General features: G+C 37.9%; 1 protein-coding gene across 3 annotated transcripts in view; it reads left to right on the top strand.

Moving 5' to 3' along the window:
* Positions 1–22,287, top strand: part of trappc9 (trafficking protein particle complex subunit 9) — a 156,453-nt gene that overhangs the window by 16,397 nt on the left and 117,769 nt on the right. For all 3 annotated transcript variants that reach the window (XM_055055945.1, XM_055055944.1, XM_055055947.1), the window contains 3 exons: positions 9,111–9,237; positions 12,641–12,786; positions 18,393–18,478. In XM_055055945.1, the coding sequence (XP_054911920.1) occupies positions 9,111–9,237; positions 12,641–12,786; positions 18,393–18,478 (359 nt within the window). The remainder of the gene's footprint in view (positions 1–9,110; positions 9,238–12,640; positions 12,787–18,392; positions 18,479–22,287) is intronic.

The following is a 22,287-nucleotide window of genomic DNA, read 5'->3' as shown; positions in this document are numbered from 1 at the left end:
AAGCACAGTGTGATATTTCAGAGTCTCGGAGGTTCTTCTATCTTTTTGCTCAACCTTCATAGGAAACAATTCTGCCTGATTGTGGCGATTGGCGAACGGTAGCTCACTTAATGCTGTGCAGTGGTCGCTAAAGCTCGTGTTTGCTTGGCTTGCACTGCATCATTGTCCTCTGTGCAGACAGATATGGTTTTCTTTTTTAACACAAGCTCCACTGGCCACACAATAGAGGGAAGTTAAATCCTTGTTGAATGACTAAGCAAGAGATATGTAAGGGAGAGAGAAGTAATAAGAGAAAGAGGCTTACCAAGTAAATGTCACACATAAGCAAACTCTGTTTAGGCTATACTAACTATCTTTATAAATAATGCAGAATAAAAATGATTGGCCACACCATTTAAACACATATTCTGAAACAAATACCTGGTGGCGACTACTTTGCTGCAGGCAAAATTATTTTCTTTCCAATAAACTCAGTGCCGAGAAATCTTGTTTGTTATAAAACACTAGCATTTAGTGTTTAAATTAGTTGACTCAGACTACAACTTTAAGCCAATCCCACTTTTCCAGCAACCTGTAGTGTCATGTTAGTGCCACTAACATGATTTAAAAGACTGAAATCTACAAACCAATCAAAATGCAGTAGCTGGTATTTTAACAATTGCTAAAAATGTGAGCGCACATCTCCAGTTCTGGCTTTGTATGGGCTTAATGTTTTGGTTTAGGATTGATGGACTGATTGATTCCAGATTTTATTGCTTTAGTTTTAAAGTTGTAAAAGGCTGAACGCCATCATGTCTCGGTAATCTGCTTAACATCCACACTCCAGGGAGAGCACTTTAGTAAGCCAAGCAGTTTCTCTCAAATGTTCCCAGATTCATGCTAAAATCCAGAGGTGCTTGGCCTTTTGCAGTTTTTCTAGCAGAGTTTGAGATTTTTCTAACATGATAGTTTATTATGTATTTTTCTTTTTTTTGATATATTGTTCTCTTATTCTTATTGGTGTTTATGTTGTTTTACCATGCTCTGACTAAAAGTCATTTTTGTCAGTGTCTGTTGTTTTTATGTGCTACATAGATAAATCGACATTGACACTCACACAAGTCCAAACTGTAGTCATGCTTTGGTCCACAGACCCGAATATTTGAGTGATAGAAAATAATGGCTATCACTTCTCTGTGGAATCACCACATTTTCTTGGTGGGAGCTCTGCTTTCTGGAGCATTGGCGATGACTTTTCCATGACAAATTGGTCTCAGGAGAGAGTTTTGGGGAGGAAAAAATGATAATAAAATACAAAACGGAGTTATTGGTCTATATTCAGCCCCTAAAGTAAGCTGACGGGGTACAACTGACATACTGTCTGGTTATTTAGTGGTCTTTGGATCCAAAATGATTCCCGTGCAGCAGCAGGGACAGATTTACATGAAAAGATTAAGACTCAAGTTCTACATGTGTAGCCGTGAGATTAAGCGAAGTCCAGAAATACTGTAAATTTGGGGGCGTGCTGTGGTGGCGCAGGGGGTTAGCACGTCGCGGGTTTGACTCCTGGTTCCAGCGACCTTTGCCACATGTCTTCCCCTCTCCCCTCGCCCTCTTTCCTGTCTGCCTACTGTCAAAAATACGAGCCACTAGCGCCGCAAAACCTCTTCGGAGAAAAAATAAAAAATAAAAAAAAGAAATACTGTAATTTTGTTTAGGTGTCAACCCCCCCCCCCATGATATCTATGCATAGTGAATATACTCTGTTGGGTTCAGGCTATAAACAGATCCAAATATTCAGCAGCCGGCTATTACTGGAGCGATTGTCTCCCCTCATGCCTTAAAGCTGATAGCTGAGAATAAAATATATTTCTGTCTGAGGCGTTCTGCGTTTGAAGCATTGTCTTTAAAGAGGTGTGGATTATTGTGTCATTTTCCCCACTGCATCATAGCCTCTATGCAATTTATAGCAAATCCCCCCCGCTGCTGAATCATGGCTTTGTGTGCCTCCTTAATGATAATCGGAGAGCCTCATTTCAAGCCGCAGTATTCTTTTGTAACATCATTGCCAAGCTCCAGGCGCAAACTCGCCTGCCGTCATGAAGCTCATCTCGTGTTTTCTCCCGTCACTCAGATGTTTCAGTAGAATGTGATCGGCAGCGGAGGCTTAAAGTTTGAAAGTTTTGGATTGGTAGAGGAATTTCTCGTGATTTCCTTCTGTTTCACAGAGGCAGAAATTGAAGCGTTTTTTTTTTTTTTTTTTTAATGAAACAGCTTATTTCTGCATATACCTGCAGCTTGAAAACCTCGTTTTACTGAACTTTGGAATCAACTCTGCAGTTTCATCCATCATGATGTATTAATACTCTCAAGAAAACGATAATGCTGAACTTTCTTTCCCACAAGACCCAGTAAACAGAGAATTCATGTGTTCTCAGCAAAAAAAAGCCGGTGCAGGGCTGTGGTGCATTTACTGAATTTAAAGAGACATAGTGAGATTTTTACTTTTTGTGAATTTTATACTGGAGAGATTAATGTCACTCCTCTTTCTGCTCAGGCTTTTATTTTTTTAGTGTTTGTTGTTTGGATTATTTATCTATCTCTTGTGCTGGTTTTTTCCTGCTGGCATTTTGCTTCCAATACTACTCAGAAAAGTCTTAATAATTCATAAAGATGGTGACATATCTTTTTGTGGTGTGCCGGTCGTTTTCATTTCACACCATGATATCTTTCCTTTTCATAAAACACTTCCATTTTCTTCACTGACAATAGTTATTTGAGAGCTGAGCGTGGCAGTAAGTCTTGAGCACAGAATTTATAAACTTGTTAATAAAACCATGTTGTCAGATATTGCCTAATTTTTCTGTCTGGGTATGACTCTATTTCTCAGTCTCTGCCTTTTTTTTATTGTTCTTCACGGTTCCTTTGAGCTGAAAACGGTCGGCTCTTCATCTGGAGGTTGATGCTGTTCTACATTTAAACTGACCATTTCTTTTACCTTGCAACGGTCAAATACATCCTTCAGTCTAGCGCGTTGCTCATTCATCATAAAACATCGCAGTTTAATAATGAATCATTTCCTATGTGAGAAAGTATACATGAAAGCTTCAGTAATGGTCTAATATAGTGTCACTAAACTACATTATTTAGATCCTTTGGTCTTTTGTCAAACTGAAAGATCGACCTGAAAGCATGATTTAAAAACCATCTTTCATAATCAGGGAAATAGATGTCTATTGTCCCTGTAAGGACATCGTACACTGCAAGATTATCATCGTCAAAGGAGGCATTACACATGATACTGTAAAATCATAAATGGCTTTTAAAACTTGTAGACCAATGTGAATCAATGTTGTAGGAAGGCTTACCCCTCTGTCTTTGTATAATTATAGATTTTTTTTCCCACAAGAAATCCCTCAACAACTACTTCTTCTGTATCAGTATCCAGCTGGGAAGTCGGAGGTCACGGGGTCGAGTCACCTTTTCGTCCCGGTTTTCATCAGAAACTCTGAGTGGGCGTGACCCTAAAGAAAGAGTTTGACCTGACTCACTATATTTCTGTTCCAAACAGTGAGTGGGTGAGGTGAGATGGAGCACATTCAAGCTGAAACCTTGAAGCTTCTTTATGTAAAGAAGGGATACATTTACCTACTCCCGTTCATTGGAGTCTCACATTGCTTAAATGAGCAAACTTACCTTTTTGTTCAGATTAAACCTTGTACATCTGTGAAGTTTTTGAAGATGTTGAATTTGTGCTTGTTTGATTAAAATCTTGGGATTGAATTTAGGTGAACTGGGTGTTATGTAATCCAGTTGTTTTAGAGCTCAAAGTGGACATAACACAAGAATAATAGAAAGAATTGCCGGACTTCAGGAAGACCCTCGGGTTCTGAAAAAATAGCCCCGGCTGAAAATTTTATTGCTTTCTGCCAAATGAGAAATAGAAAGGAAGGCTGTAGATCAGAAATAACAGCTCTCCTTTAGAAAGTAAATCTGGTAAAACTTTTCAAAATATCTTTGTTTTTATTTGACCAGACCACTTTAACGTCTACATGCCTTGTGACAAACTGGAAATGTGACATCTTATGGGTTCTTTCAGCAATAACTCTGAAAGAAACCACTTCTATGCAGGACAGATTTGTAATGGTTGTCTTTTAACAGAAAGTTTCTTACCTTAACTCTGGAGCTGCTTCATCTGAATTTGCCTAACTTGCCAATTAAGCAGATGGTTCTCTAGCTACAGATGTAGATGGTTGACATGAGATATATTGGGTTTCCTTTACCAAACCTGCCTGGTAGTCATCCAGCTGCCAATTGTGTTTTTGAGTTCAAAATGTTTAAAGTTGACAGAAAATTATAAAATTTGACTAGCTAATTGTGATATTGGAAGACTTTATCAACAATACCCAGACAATAACAGTAAAGTCTTAAAAAGGCAAACATAAAAAATAGTATTAAAATAAATATACATTTTTTTTCTACTTTTGTTGTTTCATTCTATTAGTGTCCAAATTTTTTTGATCTTTTATCAGTGACTTGTCACTTTATTTGCTGAAGTTGTTGGCATTTAAACAGTAAAGACAGGAAATGGTTATGGAGTTCTCCGGACCTCCCTGTCCCCATGTGTCCACATACTGACCATACTGTGATGGTGTTGTGCTTCCAACCATTTCACTAACGAGACTCCTTAACCCATCTTTGCTGTTACCATTACTGGTACATTAAAAACACCTATAATAAGTAAACAAACAATGTTTAACCCGATGGGGGTTAAACAAATGGGGGCAAGTAAATCCTGGTGGCCCGCCAGGCTTATAATACACTGTGGGAAACTCATGATCTATGCTGTAAAATCTGGTGATAAAGTCACAGAATTTAAAAAAGTTAAAGTTAACATTAGTCAACACTTTACAAATAAATAGAACTTTGCATTTTCCTAGTGGCTTTTGTTGCTTTCATGTATTGTCATCACTAAAAAACAAGCAAACTGTGCCTGGATGCTCATCTCCATCCCAGTGACGCACAGATTTCTGCTCTCATAGCTGATGTCAGGTCATGTGCTTTATCTGCAGCATGTCCCGCATTATTGGATGTCATTTTCAGCTGAAATTCTGTTAGTGGAACAATAACAATCATTTACTTGACCTGCTTATCGGGCAATAATGCACACCGCCGAGTTTTGCTGGCATATTGTGGCTCTCGAATCCTTCTGCTTGACTCATCGCTGTTCATAAAAATATCTATGTAGCAGTAACTCTTACACGTCCCACACTAATCCCACTGAACCAAAAATATCCCGCACTCAAAAATGTAAAACTTGTTTTGTGATGGCTAAATGTCTATTTAATATGTATAAACGTCTGTCGTTTCTGACACGCTTACGGATATGAAAGCAAAGTTGTTTTTTTGGGTGTTTTTTTTCTTTTGTTGGGAGTTTGATTCACGGCAACCTTTTACCCTGCCTTTAAGTGTTCCTCCTCCTGACGGTTGACACTGGCAGATGAGAGCCTTTCACTTGGAGAAAGATGTGGAGTGTTATAAGCTGCACCCCTTCTCTCACTTACCTGTTAAGCTGTCTCTTTGCTTTTTCTGGACTGTGTGTTCCAGCTGTCAGCCTCATAACGAGCCGCACCGAGTTTTTGTCTGGACAGGAAGCAAGCGAGAGGCACTGCTGGAACAAAAATCTTCCACTTCGGTCCGCTTGATATATTTAATATGCTGAAGGAGCAAGCTCAACCGGTCGTGTTGTTTGTACCTCAATGAGCAAATACCTTCAACTTGATGGAAGCAGTGTTGCTTTTGATGGCCAGTTTTTAATCCATCTTTTTTTGGACCCGTCGTAAACTTCTGACCTCAAATTAGTGTTGTAGCAACATGTCGTTTTGATTACAGTATTCTCAGAGGTCACCACAGCCAACTGTGAGTCATTAAACTCAGCCTGTTTTAATAGGCTGATTAACACCAAATATTCCTCAATATGCATTAACAACCACAGTGGAAACAGCATCTTAGCACTGAGGCAGAACCTAACATCTACAGTGTTCAATTGGCGCCAAGGAAAATAAATCATGCTCCTGGATCGGCTGGTTTGCAAATGCCAGCCAAAAGTGTGTTAATTAGTATTGTGCCTGGGTGTTTCAGCTTCCCAAGCTGCATTTTCTTTTGAATACTTTAGGTTTGCGAATCAGCGACCAGGCAGGTTTTCAGCTAATAATTTGGAGTTACTTTCCTCAGACAAATGTGGAAGTACTGAACCGTGACTGGGCAGAGGCTCCGCTGTGCCTGCATCAGTGTGTGACTGAGCGAAATAAAATAAAGAGGAAGACGACGCCAAATGTTCTTTAAAATGTTATCAAAATGCAATTTATTGGACACCCATTACATTTTTTCACTCTTAAAAGGGCTAACATCACACACAAGCTCATCACAGGAGGGCGTATGATTGCAAAAGGTTACTCAGCATTTTCAAGGAGGTTTGCTCTATTTAAAGGTTCTTATTAACAAGAAAACATGAATGCTAGAATTTGAATATGCCATCTGACACCATGTCAGATGGCATATTTTATATAAACCAATTGCAGCGTTTAAGGAGAAGAGCTGTGAATCTTGTGTTCAGGCTGCTTTGCTGCAGCAGGACATGTTCGGCTCACTATCAGAGAATCTACCTTACATTTGATTGTTTTATCAGAAGGTTCCTGAGTAAAATGCACGGTGGCGTAAGCTCTTAAAACATCTGAAAGCTAAAAACATGAGAAGTGGAAATATTTTTCCTCAGACTAATGTGAAAGAGCTGTAGGTAGCTGCAAGAACTACCTATAGATTTTTGATTTCAATGAATTTAAATCAAAAATCCATTTGGAAATCACATTGGAACGTATGAAATTGAATCTGCCTATATGGTTGGATTGAAGTCACTTTTTTGTAAAGTGCCTCAAGATTATGTTTGATGTGGTGCAATATAAAACAATCTGTATTGATTTGAGAACATGCTTATTTATAATAGCAGTTTTACCAGTTGTTATCACTGTTAACCAAGTTGTATGAAATCTTTTTTTTTTTTAGCTCATTAATTTAACTAGTGTTTTAAATTTTTCAAATGTGTTTACTATGCCTGTCTTTTGATGCCACGTAGTGAAAACCTTCCATAAAGACATTTTCATCACAGAACCAGCTGCTTTCCTAGTCTACTGGAGCAGATGGGTGGTTTTAACCCACTCATCCCATCAATGCTCCTTACATGGTCTTAAAAAGTTTTACATTTATTTATCTAAGATTAAGCCCTTAAAATGTCTTGAATTCATATGCAGAATGTAAGTTAGTCTTATTAAACAGTCCTGCTATAACAAAATTTAAGAACTGTGAATCACGTATTTACTGCCATTTATTGTATTTTTTTTCCTCAATGAACTCTATAAGTCATTCTGACTCAAGGCTGTTAAGGCTACTGGTAACAAGCAGCTAATACTTCCTAGCTAGCTCGCAAGCTAGAAGCATAGCATTAGCAGCTAGCATATAGCTCTCTACCTAGAGATATGCCTCCTGAGAGAACCATATGCCATATGAGAAACACAAAACTGTGTGTGCCACAGAAACCCCCCAGAAATTTCACAGTTTTGGTCCCCTGCATGTCTTTTATGCATTTCTGTCACGATACAGGTCTTACATTTTATAATAATGGTCTTACGGAGGTCTGAAAAAGTCTTACATTTGAGTTGGTGAAACCTGCATATACCTCGGCTGTGTCACGTTATGGAAAATCTGTGCTGGCTGCAGTCTTGACGACATGTAGCCACAGCAGTCGTTTCCATGCAGTCTGGATCAATCACATTCTCGTTGGTATGAATGGTGTCTGAGTCATTTACCTGCGGATGATTTGACAGCAGGATGCACAGCGGGTGACCAGATGAAGCCTGGGGCTGTGGATTCTGCTGGGAAACAATGTGTTGTGTCATTCACGTCACCACTTCCTGGACACCCATCACAGCAAACAGTGGGACAGAGAAGCTCCTTTTTCAAGCAATATTTTGATTGAGCTCTGATCTGTTGATGCCAGTTTTGCACGATTCAGGGTTTTTTTTTCTCAAGAACTTTAATTGTTTCATAATTTTTTTTAAAAGTCCAAGATCTATTTACTGAAACTACCCTTTGACTCTTTACGTTTGTTTAATACAGAAACATTTTACTTAAATTGATAAGCTGTCAGAATGGTTTCTTTCCCGACCTATAATTGTTTCTGTGGATTTGCAGCAAGGTGTCAGCATATCCTTACATTTGTGTGTCTAAAATTAGGGCCTTAACATATCTTAAATAGATCCATTGATACATTAATTTCAGGTCTTAATTTGCTGTTAAACATTAATTACCGGTACTGCTAAAAATAAACAAAGAAAACAAGGCTGGGAATAAAAAAATAAAAAAAAATCAATCTTTGAGCTGGTATCACAATTCAAGTGTCTCTTCATCCATCTCTGGCTGTTTTCACTTTTTCCCTTTATCTTTTCCCTTTCCTTTCCTCCCTTCTCCCTGTTGTTTATTACCTTCTCCCTGAACTGGGGTCGTGCCTTCCAGGCCCCCAATTCATATTTTTCCAAAGGATTTAGTGTCTCTGCTTGCAGCACTTGTATTTGTTTGCTTGAACCTCTGTTCCTGTTGGCGAGAGATATGAAAACACTTCGATTTATCCTATTAGGTCATCCCTTGGGTGGAACAAACGGCTCATACATAATGCAGGTGTATTTCTTTTTCTTATGAAAAGGCTGCAATTTCCAAATATGCTCTTACAAACAATTGTAGTGCAGTAGTGTTTTTCTTTTTTTTTCAGTCAGTCTGTGACCTTTTCATTGATGGACACGGTTAAACCCTGCACAGCTAAAGCAAATTATACGGCTGGTTGAGCAGTAATGTTCTCTCAAAAGGTATTGATGATGCGATAAAAACTGGAGTTTCCCTGTGAGGCCGGAGCTCTCTTTGCAGAGAGTCCAACGCCTCCCATTCATTCCTAGCGCAAAAGAAGCGGAGTCCTCTCTGGTTTCCAGGGTCAATTTGAAAAACGTTTGTGTTGTAATCGTCATGCCAGATGGGTCAGGGTTCTGGCCGGTGTCGCTGATTTTTGTGCTGTTTGTGCTTTACAGAAAAGAAAGAGGTGACCCAGAGTCTGGAGAACTACACCTCCAAGTGTCCAGGTGGGATGGAGGTCATCACTCTCTCTGACGGACTCAAGCTTCCTCCGGTTCCCTTCACGAAGCTCCCAATGGTCCGGTAAGACTGTCAAAAGCACATCTTTATAATTGACACTTCTGCTAAAGATGTCTAAAAAAACCTTCAATCAAAATTTTTTGTTGAAGCAACATTGAACATATTTGAAAAAAGCCTTTAATTTGGACATTGAGCAAACAATTGTCTAATACTCTCTTTAAAATAACATTTTCAATAATTTCACTGAACTCTGATCCGGAATCACACAGCATTCTGGGGGATGTAGGCAGAGGAGATGCTTTAGTCGCTCTACTTCTCAGAAAGATTGGTGGGATTAGCTGAATATGTTTGGTTACCTAGCAACAACCTAATATATTGCACAGCAGCAGTTTCAAGTTTTGTGCCTCAAAGCTGCTTAAAAATAAGAAACAACAGTTTGGAGAGAGAGGAGAACATGTAGTTTGGTGGTATTCCAGATATTTAAAAGAAAAAACTAATCAGTAAATATCATTATCTACTGATATGAAACCATTATATTGTTATGTTTTTCAGCCATACCATCCAGCCCTAAGTGTAACTAAAAACTTTAATAGCTAAACCAACGCTGTCCAAAGTGCAGCTGGGGATCATTTGCTGTTTGAGGGGCCAAAATGCAATCAGTTCAACTACAATTCAGCCAATTGAACAGTCATCTGGCTAACTAGCATACCTGCTAGGTACAAATCAATTTGGACCAAATTATTACAGACAAATTAAAATCGACTTAAATGTATTCAAAAATGTCAAATACAACAAAGTATTCAACTGTTAATAAAAAAAAAATCTTGTTTAATTAAAATATTGCATGCTCATAATTTTAGTAGGTAATTGGGGCCTGCCATAGCAATGCATAGGAAAACATTTGAATGCTTTACAAGGCATTTCAACAATGCAATTCATATAATCTTCAGAGAGGATTAATTACCAAAGGAGAGCAGAGATGTAGAGAACTACAGAGATGGCGGAACACCTTTAGTTTTCTGGTACCCAAAGGCCACAATGTAAACACAATGTAAACATTAGATATTTAGTTTTGCAAAGTTTACCAACTCTAAATTTGTGTCTAAATTGATGAGCCGTATTTCAAAAGAACTTGTCTTATAAATAATAATACTTCTTATTAATTTGGTGTTAAGAGTTGAGCGTTTTTTTGTTGTTTTCTTTTGGTAACAAACTGCCATGAAGTATAAATCAGATGTTTACTTTTGTGTTGTATAATATTTTTACCATCAGTAGCAAAGCAAAACAAAAAACAATCTTCACATTTCTGCAAGATTCACCGGCTGCAGAATTCTTTGTATATAAAAAAAAAATTCAGGCAAAGAATAGTGTAGTGTGAACTGGCCTTAAGATAAGCAGTATTTTAAAAGAGCTATGAAATCTTATGCTTTTTGAACAATAACAATATTTGTGATTCATCGGTTGCTAAGAGATTAGAGCATTTTCTGGTAACCAAGGGCCACAAAGTAAACATCAGACATTTTGTTTTGCAAAATTTACCAACTCTAAATTTGATGTCCAAATTGACAATTAGTATTAAAAAAAAAACCTCTGTTTTTTAAACAATAATATTACTTATTAATTCGGTGTTGAGAGATGAGCATGACAAACTGCTACAAAGTATAACTCAGATTTTTACTTTTATGCTCAATGTCTGTTTATTACTTATGTTTTATAAACAATAATAGTCCTTGTTATTAATTTTATCTTATTTTATCTTTTTGGTAACGAACTGTCACAAAGTATAAATTAGAGTTATATTTTTGTGTGGAATGTATGTTTCACAGTATATTTACCACCAATGACCAAAAGAAAAACATTTTCACTTTTCTGCAAAATTCACCAACTGCAGAATTTTTAAGTAGACTTAGATGAAATCTTTTGTTTTTGAACAATAACAATATTTGTTGTTCTGTTGCTAAGAGATAAGAGCGTTTTCTGGTGGCCAAGTGCCATCAAAGTAAACATCTGATTTTAACTTTAGCTATAGTAAAAATCAGAAGGCAGTGCATTAACATGCTAACATTAGCAAGCATGATCTTTTCCATAAAATAAGCTTTTGAAATATTTTTTTCATTTATTAGCCATGTTTAGCTCACTGAATGGAGGAAGTCAACATGCTAGTTATACCCTACTCCACTTGCAACATTAGCATTTTGGCTAATTTTAGCTTGTGCACTAATTATAACATACAGAATGGAGCAGGTCTATGTCATTACATTACATACATGCTTATGACTCTAAACATGCTATTGAATGCATTTAGCTTACTTTGGCATGCTAATTTTTAGCATCAAAATGCTGGGTTCCAACCAGTGTGCCAAAGTTTCAGAAATGTTCTAGTTTATTATTTATTTCATTATTATATATATTTTTTGTCCTCCAAACAAGTTTGACAAGTTTGGTTTATGTGACAGTAAGCTTGGATATTGTAACAGGCATGGATTCCATATATTTATCCTTTCAGAGTTTCTAGGAACTTTGAGGAAAGACCATAGTTTTCATCCCACCATCCCAACTAGCACTTTAACTGTGCTGTCACCAAAATGTTTCAAATTTATCGTGCTTTACCCTGCTTTACTCACTTTCGAATTGCTGTAGTATTTCTTCATTGTTGGCTGCCATACAGATCAGCAGCCCTGGAACACTTCACTAAAGACAGGGGCTGTAATGTGATGTGCTTTGTTGTCGCTTGACACTTTTATTACCAAAAGGCATTCCCAGATCTCCACATCTGAAGTACTTCTAATAACATGGGCCGTTTGCCATGGTCATCATTCTTCTGCCAGTACCAGTGCTTCTGTTGGCTGGCGCACTGGAAGTCAGACTGTTCGTGGCAGAATGGAGCAAACTAACTAGACCGAGTCGCCCAATTTTAACACTTCGAAGAAACATAAAAATCTGAATGTTTACGGCCCATCTGACTGAAAAATCTGCAACGTAACTTATCGAAGTTCTTTTTCCAAAAACTAGACTCTGACATCTGGAATAAGTTGTGATGGACAGAACATGCATGCAGAGTTCGAAGTTTTCAGCCTTCCAGGAAGTAGTTAATGCTGGAGGAAGCTGGAAAACAACCCAGTTAAGCAGAAGTAATGAGATAATTAAAGGCTGATGTGATTATACATTACTTTTTTTAAAGTCCATTGTTTGTGGAAGTTTTGGATAAACACTGTTTAAAAGTTGCCCGTGTCTTTGTGTTTTATTGCTTGCTAAATTTGTAGCCTTTCCCAGAAAGCCCAACCATAAATCTCAAGCTTTGTTCTGTAATATTCATGAATATTCAGCAATGTGATCTGAATTTCATGCAACCCAAGCAAGTTCAAACTAACTTCCTGTGAATAGTAACCCAAAGTTTTGCTCAGTTCATCCCCCCTTACATTAGCTTTAACACAAAGCTAACGCATATTTCTGTGCTTCCCTCCAGATCGGTTAAGCTGCTCAATCTGCCCACCAGTCTACGGCCCCACAAAGTGAAAGGCCTGCTGGGACAGAGCGTGTCCACCGCCAGTCCCTTCATCTACTCGCCCATAATCATGCACAACAGAGGAGAGGAGCGCTGCAAGAAGATAGGTGAGTCTAAACAAGGTCAAACTGTAGGAGGTTACTGTAGAGCTTTACGCTGTAATCAGGAGTGCAACAGCTGTCCAAAGTCTGAAAGTCTGTGAAAGCTCTCAGAATCTGCAACATCAACAGAATCTTTCATGTCAGACATTTCACTGTCCTCTTCAGAAGCTGTGACCTATTATATCTTTAAAATTCTTCACTATCACATTCAAAGTGCAGTGTAAAATATGCTAATGTCAGAACTCATGGCATATGAGTCCGGTGTCCAACATGTTTCGTTTAACATGCTTAAACGTCTCCTCAAACACTGTCCACCCGATTCCAATTTCTGTAGGACGCCAAACCCAGCGGTACTTTTTGAATATCATAAATCAAGACCGTGTTATAAACAAACTGCAATAAGTGTTGAAGATTTGAATCCAGGTATTAACTTGTATTTTCCATGCCTGCTTCAGTCTGAAATGATGGCAAAAAAGCACTTTTGTGTCTTTTTGCAAAATGAATAAATATTTCACCCAATCTCAAGCTGTGTTTTAGGTTCGTTCCAGAAATCCCCACTTCCTGTCAGACCTGCTGTGAATATTTGATGTTGAAATGTTCAAAATGAGTCCAGATTAATTTAGAAATGGTAAAATAGCCCTTTAATGTGAACACCAAACAAGAATAATTTATTCTGAAGCGACATTTAATAGTTTTAAGGCACTGGTCAAATTTTCTGAGCTTAGACTGCGATAATACATATAGAAAAACAGCAGAAAGCTTGAAAAATATCTTTACAATCACCACTCATATCCAACAGCCACCTGTTGTGATAAAAAACAGTTGATAATCAGTTGAGTAAAGATTTAGAGAGTTCGGCGGCCAAGCCAGCATCTCTGTGTCAGACATTTTTAATTGAATTCATCTTTTAGCTTTTCTACTACATTAACTTTTACAATCTTTGTACATCATCTCCCCTCCGTCTCCAAACCCCAACGTACTGCTATCATCAGTGCTCATGTGTTTTTGTTTTCTAATCGCAATATAAAAATATAAATCAGTTTGTTGGCTTGAAGATTAGATTAGAGCCTGCTGCGATTTCAACAAACCATTTAAAACCAAGAGAGACATCTTATCAGCAGCAAACACAAGAAAAGTGAACTCATTTAACCTCAAATAAAGGGATTACATCTGCTGTGTGACTGTATGGTTTAACATGTTCACACAAACCACTTAGGAAGCAATGTGCTCACAAGTGTTTCTACAGTTGACTTGATTAAGTGCTAATAATTCCAAAAACATAACCTGTACCAGCCTTAATGTTTCATAGCCTCTGGAGCTGCTTTTCATTTGACAAAACGGAGCTGAGTAGAAATTTGTCTTTTTAGTGAATGTGGTGATTGAGTGATCTGGTGAGGGAACTGGCAGCTTCTGAAGTCTTTAAACAGGTGACTCAGACTCATGCAGCTCTTCTGTATCTATAACACGTAACCGGCAGTAAAGCTTCACAGCTTCACAGTAATCATCTTTCCTCTTTTATCGGTTCAGTTTGGTAACTTTGCTCGGTCAGTACAGGAACGATCTGTTGTTGTTCTTCTTCTTAAGTCATTCAGAATGAGTCAGATTGATGTGCAGCCATAAAACGGGCAATTTGTTTTTTCCCCTCTGTAATTGCTCTGAGACTTTAAGAACTGTCTACAGCGAGCCGTCTACTCTGATCTGGATGAGAGTCTATCTGTTACAGAGCTGAACGGGCACACAGGGACATGACTTTTACTTTATGTGCCCTTAGTGTGTTTGGACGGTTATATATATAATATATATGTTTGGCTTTCTGCTCTGCTTGAAACGCAGCTACAACTATTAACTCAAAGTGGTGATTTTTATTTTTATGGTCTCTTAGTGCGGTTTACATCTCTAATAATAATTATTTGACTTGATGAAAATGACTGTGGTCATAGATGGGGATCTGTGAGGCTAAATTTCTCTGTTTGGGTTGCTTTGCTTTCAAAGCTGTCAGAAACACATGAACTCTAATCTTCAGGACCTGCAGTGAATTTGCTGACTTCTTGACTTAGGTTGCTAGCTTGCAGATCAGTGTCCAGTCCAGTTCTTGTGTCGAATCTGGAGGAAATTGCACAATTCTACCAACTCATCCACAAAGGTTTCAAAGAAATTATGAATAAATTATTCTTACCTCCTTGCTCTCTTCATATCCTGGCCACAACTTTCTTCAAGAAAGTTTAGCCTGTCGTCACGTCTGATCAGATCGAAATTGTAAACTCATCCCTGTTTATCAGGCGTTTTCTCCCCGGCTTTAAAAATGGTAGTTATCAAACCACTGCTGAAAAAGCAATCTGGAGAAGTTGGTGTTGGAAAATTACAGGTCAATCTGCAACCTCCCATTCAAAGTGACTGAAAAAGGTCGTGTTTCAACAGTTAAATAGCTTAACAATGACTAGTGATGGTGTCTTCCAGTCGGGTTTCCGTGCTCACCGTAAGTACAGACACTGCCCTCGTCAATGTCATCGCATGAATACAGACTGTGGAAGAAGCACAGTGCTGTGTGGATGTGCCAACTGAATTTAGATACACGGAAACAAAACTAAAGTGATTGACTTTGGATCTAAAGAGGAACAATCCAGAGTTGGCGCAAAACTTTAGTTGTTACAACTAGAATCTCAGATCTGAACCTTGAGAGACGCATAAAGACAGTTACAAAGTTGGTCTTTTATCATCTGAAGAACATTTCTGGGATTTCCATCTTTTATCAAACTGATGACACCGTATTCAAAGAACCAGACTCAAACATGGCGAATCAGCGTTCAGCTTCTGTGCACCACAAATCTGGAACAAGCTTCCAGAAAACTACAAAACAGCTGAAACCAGTTCCTTTAAATAAAGATTTACAGCCCATTTGTTTAGAGCTGCCCTTGCTTAATAAAAACTGGCGCATCATTAATTGTATGATGCCGTTATACCACTGCAACATAATGTTTTCTCTGATGTTTTTATTATGTAAAGTACTTTGAATTGCCTTGTTTTTGACATACAATTCAAATAGTCTTGGCTTACCTTGGCATGAATATGTGCTTGAAAAGTCACTGTGACATTTCTGATATTTGTAACAAATATTTAGCTTTGATTGTTAGATTTTAACCTTTTTTTCTGAATTGGAGAACAATTGAATTTTTTTTTTTTTTTAGATTCTGCAGATTTTCATTGGGGTTCCATCTTTCCTAGTGTTGTGGCTATTTTCCAATCTCCAATGCAAGAATGTCAATTACACTGAAATCCCTGACTGTCATAAATACACACTGCATTTTTTGTCCATTTGCGAAATGAGCTAAATATTTCTTTCAAATCTTTCCAACGTAAATTTTTCATGACTCTGCAGAGTCAATCAGGCCCAAGCGCTGCCGTTTTGGTTTGTTTACCAGATATTTGTTGTGTTGTGGAGCCGCTTCGTTTTCCACGCATGGATTTTGCGTCGGTCTCTGCGCCGCGTGTGCGTAAATGATAAATTATTCAGATCGGCACATTAATACTGCTGATAGTTTCACAGAACATTTCTCCACAGGGTCCAGTAACTTCAGTAAACACCCCCCTCTTCACTCTCTCACCAAATCATTTTAAGATCATGTTAGAGGCTGTTTGACAAAATGATTCACTCTTTAAGGAATCCCAAGCAAACAGCCCTGATGGATGGCTACCATTATCGCTCTCTGTGATGATGTTTCATAAAGCTTAAGCCTTTTGAAGATTACTGCTGAATATTAGTTCTAACTGGGAGAATTATGATGCACAAATGAGATGCCGGCAAAATACTTTTTTCTTCTTTTTTTTGAGGTGCATTTCGCACTTAATTGGCCAGCTGCTAGAGCATGCCTGCAAGCTAGACCTGCAGTAATATGGAGCTTTCCAGACAGTCATATTATAGATATCTTTCTTTGAACTGGCCTAATTTCCCTGGGGCCATGGCTGCAGCTGGCCCTCCATAAATCCCCTTCCCTTCCAGGGTTTGAGATGGGATTTATTTATTTATTTTTTTTTGAGGCGCTCTTTGCAAGTCTGATTACTGCGAACGGAGCGTCCAACTGTACGAGAATGTGGAACATTTAGAAATGGAGGAAAACCTTCAGCGGGGCTTAATATCTTCTCCATACGACAAAAGTTTTGAGTTTACCTTCAAAGAATTATAAATACAATTAGGGCTGTTTTAAACTAATATATTCGAGTAATATATCAATTATTCTTATGATTAATCAAGTAATCAGGTAAAAAAAATTATTAAATAAAATATTGGTAAACCTGGCATAACACCAGTGTTTCCATCAGATGTCAATATCAGTCCAGTTTTTCATTTTTGAACTTCCTTAACAGTTACTTTTCTGGAGTTTAGAAAATTAACCTGTAACAATAATAGCTCACTTTCTATGTTAACCTGAAGAAAAGTTATTCAAAGATCCAAAATTATATTCAATTTAATACTTAAGAGGTAGGCTCACAAATACACTTATAAAAACTGTCTATCTTCCAGCTTTTGGAATGGGATATTTATGGCACCTTGGTTCATCACACACAGAAACTCATCTACCAGCTACATGGCGCCACAATGATTTCCGCCACCCATTTGTTCAGACTGGGATGATATAAAATTTATTGTGCCGTCCGTCCGTAAAGCTACACTTATGCTATAAGAATCAACTACTCGGCTGCCCGCCATCTTCAATATGTCCGTTCACCTGTGTAAATACTCGCGCATCTCTCTTCCCGCCTTTCACTCTGAACCAGCAGCTACCAGAGGAGAAAGGCTACCGTACTCCAGTCAAAGCTTCAGTCATTTTAAGGATGCTTATTGGTCCCCCAAAATGATGAAAACCCGGGCATGATCATCAATCCATAAAAACCCCACAGGCTGAACTTGAAAATTGGAGGTTATGCCGCTAACACTTAGCTTTCGTCAACAACTCAGAGGCAGAGGTCAGAGCTCCGTGCAACGCAAATAATGGTTAACATTAAATTATGGTGCACTAAATAATAAAACATAAATTAATGAAGCTTCAAGGGAGGTCAATTTTCTTCAAGAAATTTTAATTATCGAGGAACTCGGACCGTTCGAGGAATCGTTTCCGCCCTGAAAACCAATACAGTCAAACGGTGCTTCCTTGGATTTCTCTTTTCATTGTAAATAAAAATCAGTGTAGTTTCTTCATTTTGTGATTTGCATTTTTGAAACAGAAGTAAGAACTGAATGGAAAACCTCCTTGTTTAAGTCAACATGTTTAGTTGAAAGCATGTGGGTGGAGGTATGCTGCAGTAAAACTACTTCTAAAAGTTTCCTTTTCAAGAAGTTACCCAAGTCATTGTAACTGAGTAACTTTTGGTTTGTCTATGCTTGTTCTGAAGCAAACAAAATAAAAATAAAAAATAATCAAAAAAAATTAAATACAAATCAGTATAAAATTGTATAACTGTAGTCATTAAAACTGAAAACAGCTTTATCCCTATAACAAAAAGTCACAAGAGCCACATAAGCTAAAATACAGACACATTTGTTTTACATTTTAAAAATGTAAGTGGAATGTTTTAGTTGAAGTGAAATGTAACCATTTGTTGTTGTCTCTTTATAGATTTCCAGTGGGTTCAAGGAGACGTTTGTGAAGTTCAGCTGATGGTGTACAACCCGATGCCCTACGAGCTTCGTGTGGAGAACATGGTAGATTAAAGCAGAAAACAAAAACACTGCGTGTACCATGACACACCCTATAATTATGACTTTACAAAAACAAACACAGCACAAAGTATAAACTAAACTACAAAACCGTTTTATTTACAGAGCACTTTAAACATCTCAGATTGTGTCAAATGCCAAAGAAAAGAGATGATTCTTAAGAATGGATTTAAAATCATAAAGTTCAGGGGTCAGTCTAATATCCAGGGAAGGTCATTGCTTAGCGTGGGAGCAGCTACAGAAAAACCGCGGTCATCATAGAAATTGGTTTCAGTGACTCCTCATTCCTTTGCTAGTTCTGTATAAATTCCTCTTTATGAATGCCACATATTTTAGCAGCTCATGCAAACAAAGCACGTCATCCAAAAAACATTGCATTCATCATTTCATGCATTTTGCAATTTGAAAAGATGGAATTCATATTGTGTGAAAAAGGAAGGGTCACTCTATTTCACTGGAAGACCAACACAGAGGTGTAAAAGAGCCACGAGACATCAGGGAGTCCAGTTTAATCAATTCTGAAAGCTGCTTGGTGACGGCAGCTGTTTGAGCCCCGAACATTTTGTTGTTATTAACGGACCTCCAGCTGAGGCGCGAACCAACACCTCCGTGACATCTATTTTTCATCGATGCACTCCGTTACTCCTGCACCGCTGCTTCGGAGATGTAGACGCGAGGGCAAGGCCACTGTTTGGTTTGTGTTTGCAAAAGATTAGACAGTAATTCTTTTCTTTACCGCTGTGTCTGTTTACACATGCAGTGATGTAAAGCCTGACCGGAGAAAGGGTTTATCTGTCTGATATCCGTCATACGGAAGCATCCACAGTGCAATACTTGTCAAAGTGATGGTTCTTTAATTATCAGGGAAGTAGAGAACAAATGCCTGAATGAAGTTTCAGCTCATCTCAGCAGCTGTCTCAGTTGATCCAGAAGAAGATTGGACTTGTCTTGTTGGCTGATTCATCTCTCCTGATTCATCTGATAATATCATCAGTAAAGTCAAGTTTATCTGTGTAGCACATTTCAGCAGCAAGGTGGTTCAAATTGCTTTACATCAAGAAAACATCACACAATAACCAAATTATGAAGCAAGCAATAAACGTTACATTATGTCAAATACATAGTATGCATTTTTTCACTTTTGATATCGATATATATATATATATATATATATAAGTTTTATTATCGGCTGATACCGATGAGATACAAAAAAAACGTACTGAATTGACTTAAAATGCATCTTCTTTTTTTTTGTATTTTGATAACTCTGCCCCAATAAAGCACAACATATGAAAATAACTTAACTTTAATTCATTAAGTCAGTGCAATTAGAAGCCGAACAGCCAGTGTAACACAAAATAATAAAGAAACTGAAACTGATTAAATCTACAGGTTGACTACTTTGATTAAATGTCAAATTAAACTCCAACAAATCTTCTTTTAAATGGTTCAGAAAGTGCAACTAGAAACTCTAAATGTAATGTAAAATAAATAAAAAAGCATGACGTCGCTCAGAGCACAAAGCATAGAATTAGACTGAATAGATCTGCCCTTATGCGTGGGATACATTGTTACCGATACCAAATATAAAATTTTTGTCAATATTGATACTGATACAGATATTAATATCAGATTGGTGCAGCTCTAATACACAGCAAGTAAATGTTCCAGTCACTACTAATCAAAAGCAACTTTAAACAAGTGGATTTTTAGTCTTGAACTCAATGTTTCAGCACCTTTGCAGTTTTCTGGAAGTTTGTTCAATATTAGTGTCTGCTTGGCTTGTTTCTGGTTCTGGGGCCACAGCCAGAAGACAACAGTTTAATAAGACTGCAGTGCTGTCAAATAAATCCATATAGGAGTCAAAGACTTTTAATAAAATAAATACATTATATCTGATGGAAGAGTCAACAATGACAATGTTCGCCCCCCTTTTTTTTCAGTTTAGTTCCTCATACTTGATGCTATTCTAATATTATCAGACATTACAAAGAGCTCTTTCTAGTATATTAATATCCAATCAAGCACACATTGAATTTCTGCAGGAAGATCTTGCTTATTTTTCTGTAAGATGGAGCAAGCTAATGGCCATGGCAAGGCTGTAATGATGTAACCGTCAATTTCTCCCTCTGAGCAGTGAATTGATCAGATTACAGATGCAGGCCGAAGCCCTTTACATCTCCATGGCAGCCGGGATCCTGAGGTGGTCTTGTAGTGTCCTGCATGCAGAGACAAATAGGTTAATGTAAGCCATCTAGAGCTAATTTGCAACTGGTGGAAGACTGCATCAACCAACTCAGCAAAACACACACACGCACACACAAACACACGCACGCACGCACGCACGCACGCACGCACGCACACACATATACAGTATTCCCTTCCATCATCTCTTACCAAGGTGACCCGCTCAGTTTGACAAAACCGACCCCCATTTTCAGTCACCACACGATTTCACCTCTAATACCCAGCTCAGCTTTATAGATTTTTGTTTAAGTGCTTCTTTTTTTTTTTTTTTTTTTTTTTCTTTTTTTTTAACTACAGTACAGCCTCTTTAACTTTCAATTTTGGGGCCACCATAAGCGACTTTGACCCATTCAGAGGCAGCCTAACGCTACTCTATTAGAAAGACAAGTCATTTGTACTTTCTCCTACTTTGTGGAGTCAACTTAGTCTGGCCAGGACATTTGCAGAAAGGATGGATTTTCTGTGCTTTTAAAAGAAAGTGGGAAATTATGCATTTCTATTTAAATAAAATACTTTGTTTTATGGAAAATGCAAATACAAAAGCCAGTGCACAGTACTTCTGCACTACCTAACTTCAAGACTTGACATAGTCACTGCCAAAAGACAAGTTGCTATTGGTGCGGACACTTAAGCTAATGCTAAATTTTTGATTAGAGCTTTTGCTAATTGTGAAAACCTCTAGAGGATTTAGCCTCCCCTAAATTGTCCTTTTTAAGATAAATTCTAAAGTCAGAATTATAAAAAAAAAAAAACTTTTCAGTTGAGAGTAAAGCGAGATGATGACCGGAACTGTTGTGTGACTGGTCTGAGTTTTGCGGCGGTGTTTGTTTTTGTGGAAAACTGCCCAAACTACTTAACTTTCAGAAGCTGTTATTTTGGCCGAAGAGCAGAGTGGATAGAGCTGAGGAAGCATACACTGTTGGACCAAAACGGTGTCCAACAGTGCAGCATCTCGTCCAAGAATGACGAGATGCTGCAGCTCGTCATTCTTTCCTCCTTCTCCTCCGAAAGTGTGAACTCATAATAGTAGTTCCTCTTTCCACTTAAGGATAGAGTAAATGCAAGATGAATCAGCTGCCAAACCTGCAGAAAGAGAGAAAAAAACAGAACCTAGACAAACACATGCACACATGACAGCAGCAATGTCACAAAAAAAATAAATTAGTGGCAAATGTAGCTCTAACTGTGTGACTGTACATTTTTCTATGCCTAAATTAATAATTTTCACTTTATTGACTTGCAACAGCAATTTTGTCAGAATGTCGTATTAGCGACTGTTAAGTTTTACGTTCTTATCATTATAAATATAAAAAGTGTTTTATCAAAAACATTTGGCTCATGTTGTGTCTATTTTGACCCTGGCAGCCCTGTGCTATAAATCTGTAAACATGTTGTCAGCCTTCGGTTTATGAATTGCGATCGTCATTTTGCAGCAACTTTGATTAACAGTGTCTTTACCATTTTAGGAAGCCGTTTCTTTTATGTCTTCAAATCCCTTCATCGCCCATTAGCTCTGACCACGCGGACAGTAATGAGCAAAGAAAAAT

The sequence above is a fragment of the Poeciliopsis prolifica genome, unplaced genomic scaffold, assembly GCF_027474105.1.
Source record: "Poeciliopsis prolifica strain line A6 unplaced genomic scaffold, Auburn_PproV2 SCAFFOLD043, whole genome shotgun sequence".
NCBI lineage: Eukaryota > Metazoa > Chordata > Actinopteri > Cyprinodontiformes > Poeciliidae > Poeciliopsis > Poeciliopsis prolifica.
The sequence above is the reverse complement of the archived record's forward strand: the minus strand, read 5'-3'. Positions and strand labels throughout refer to the sequence as shown.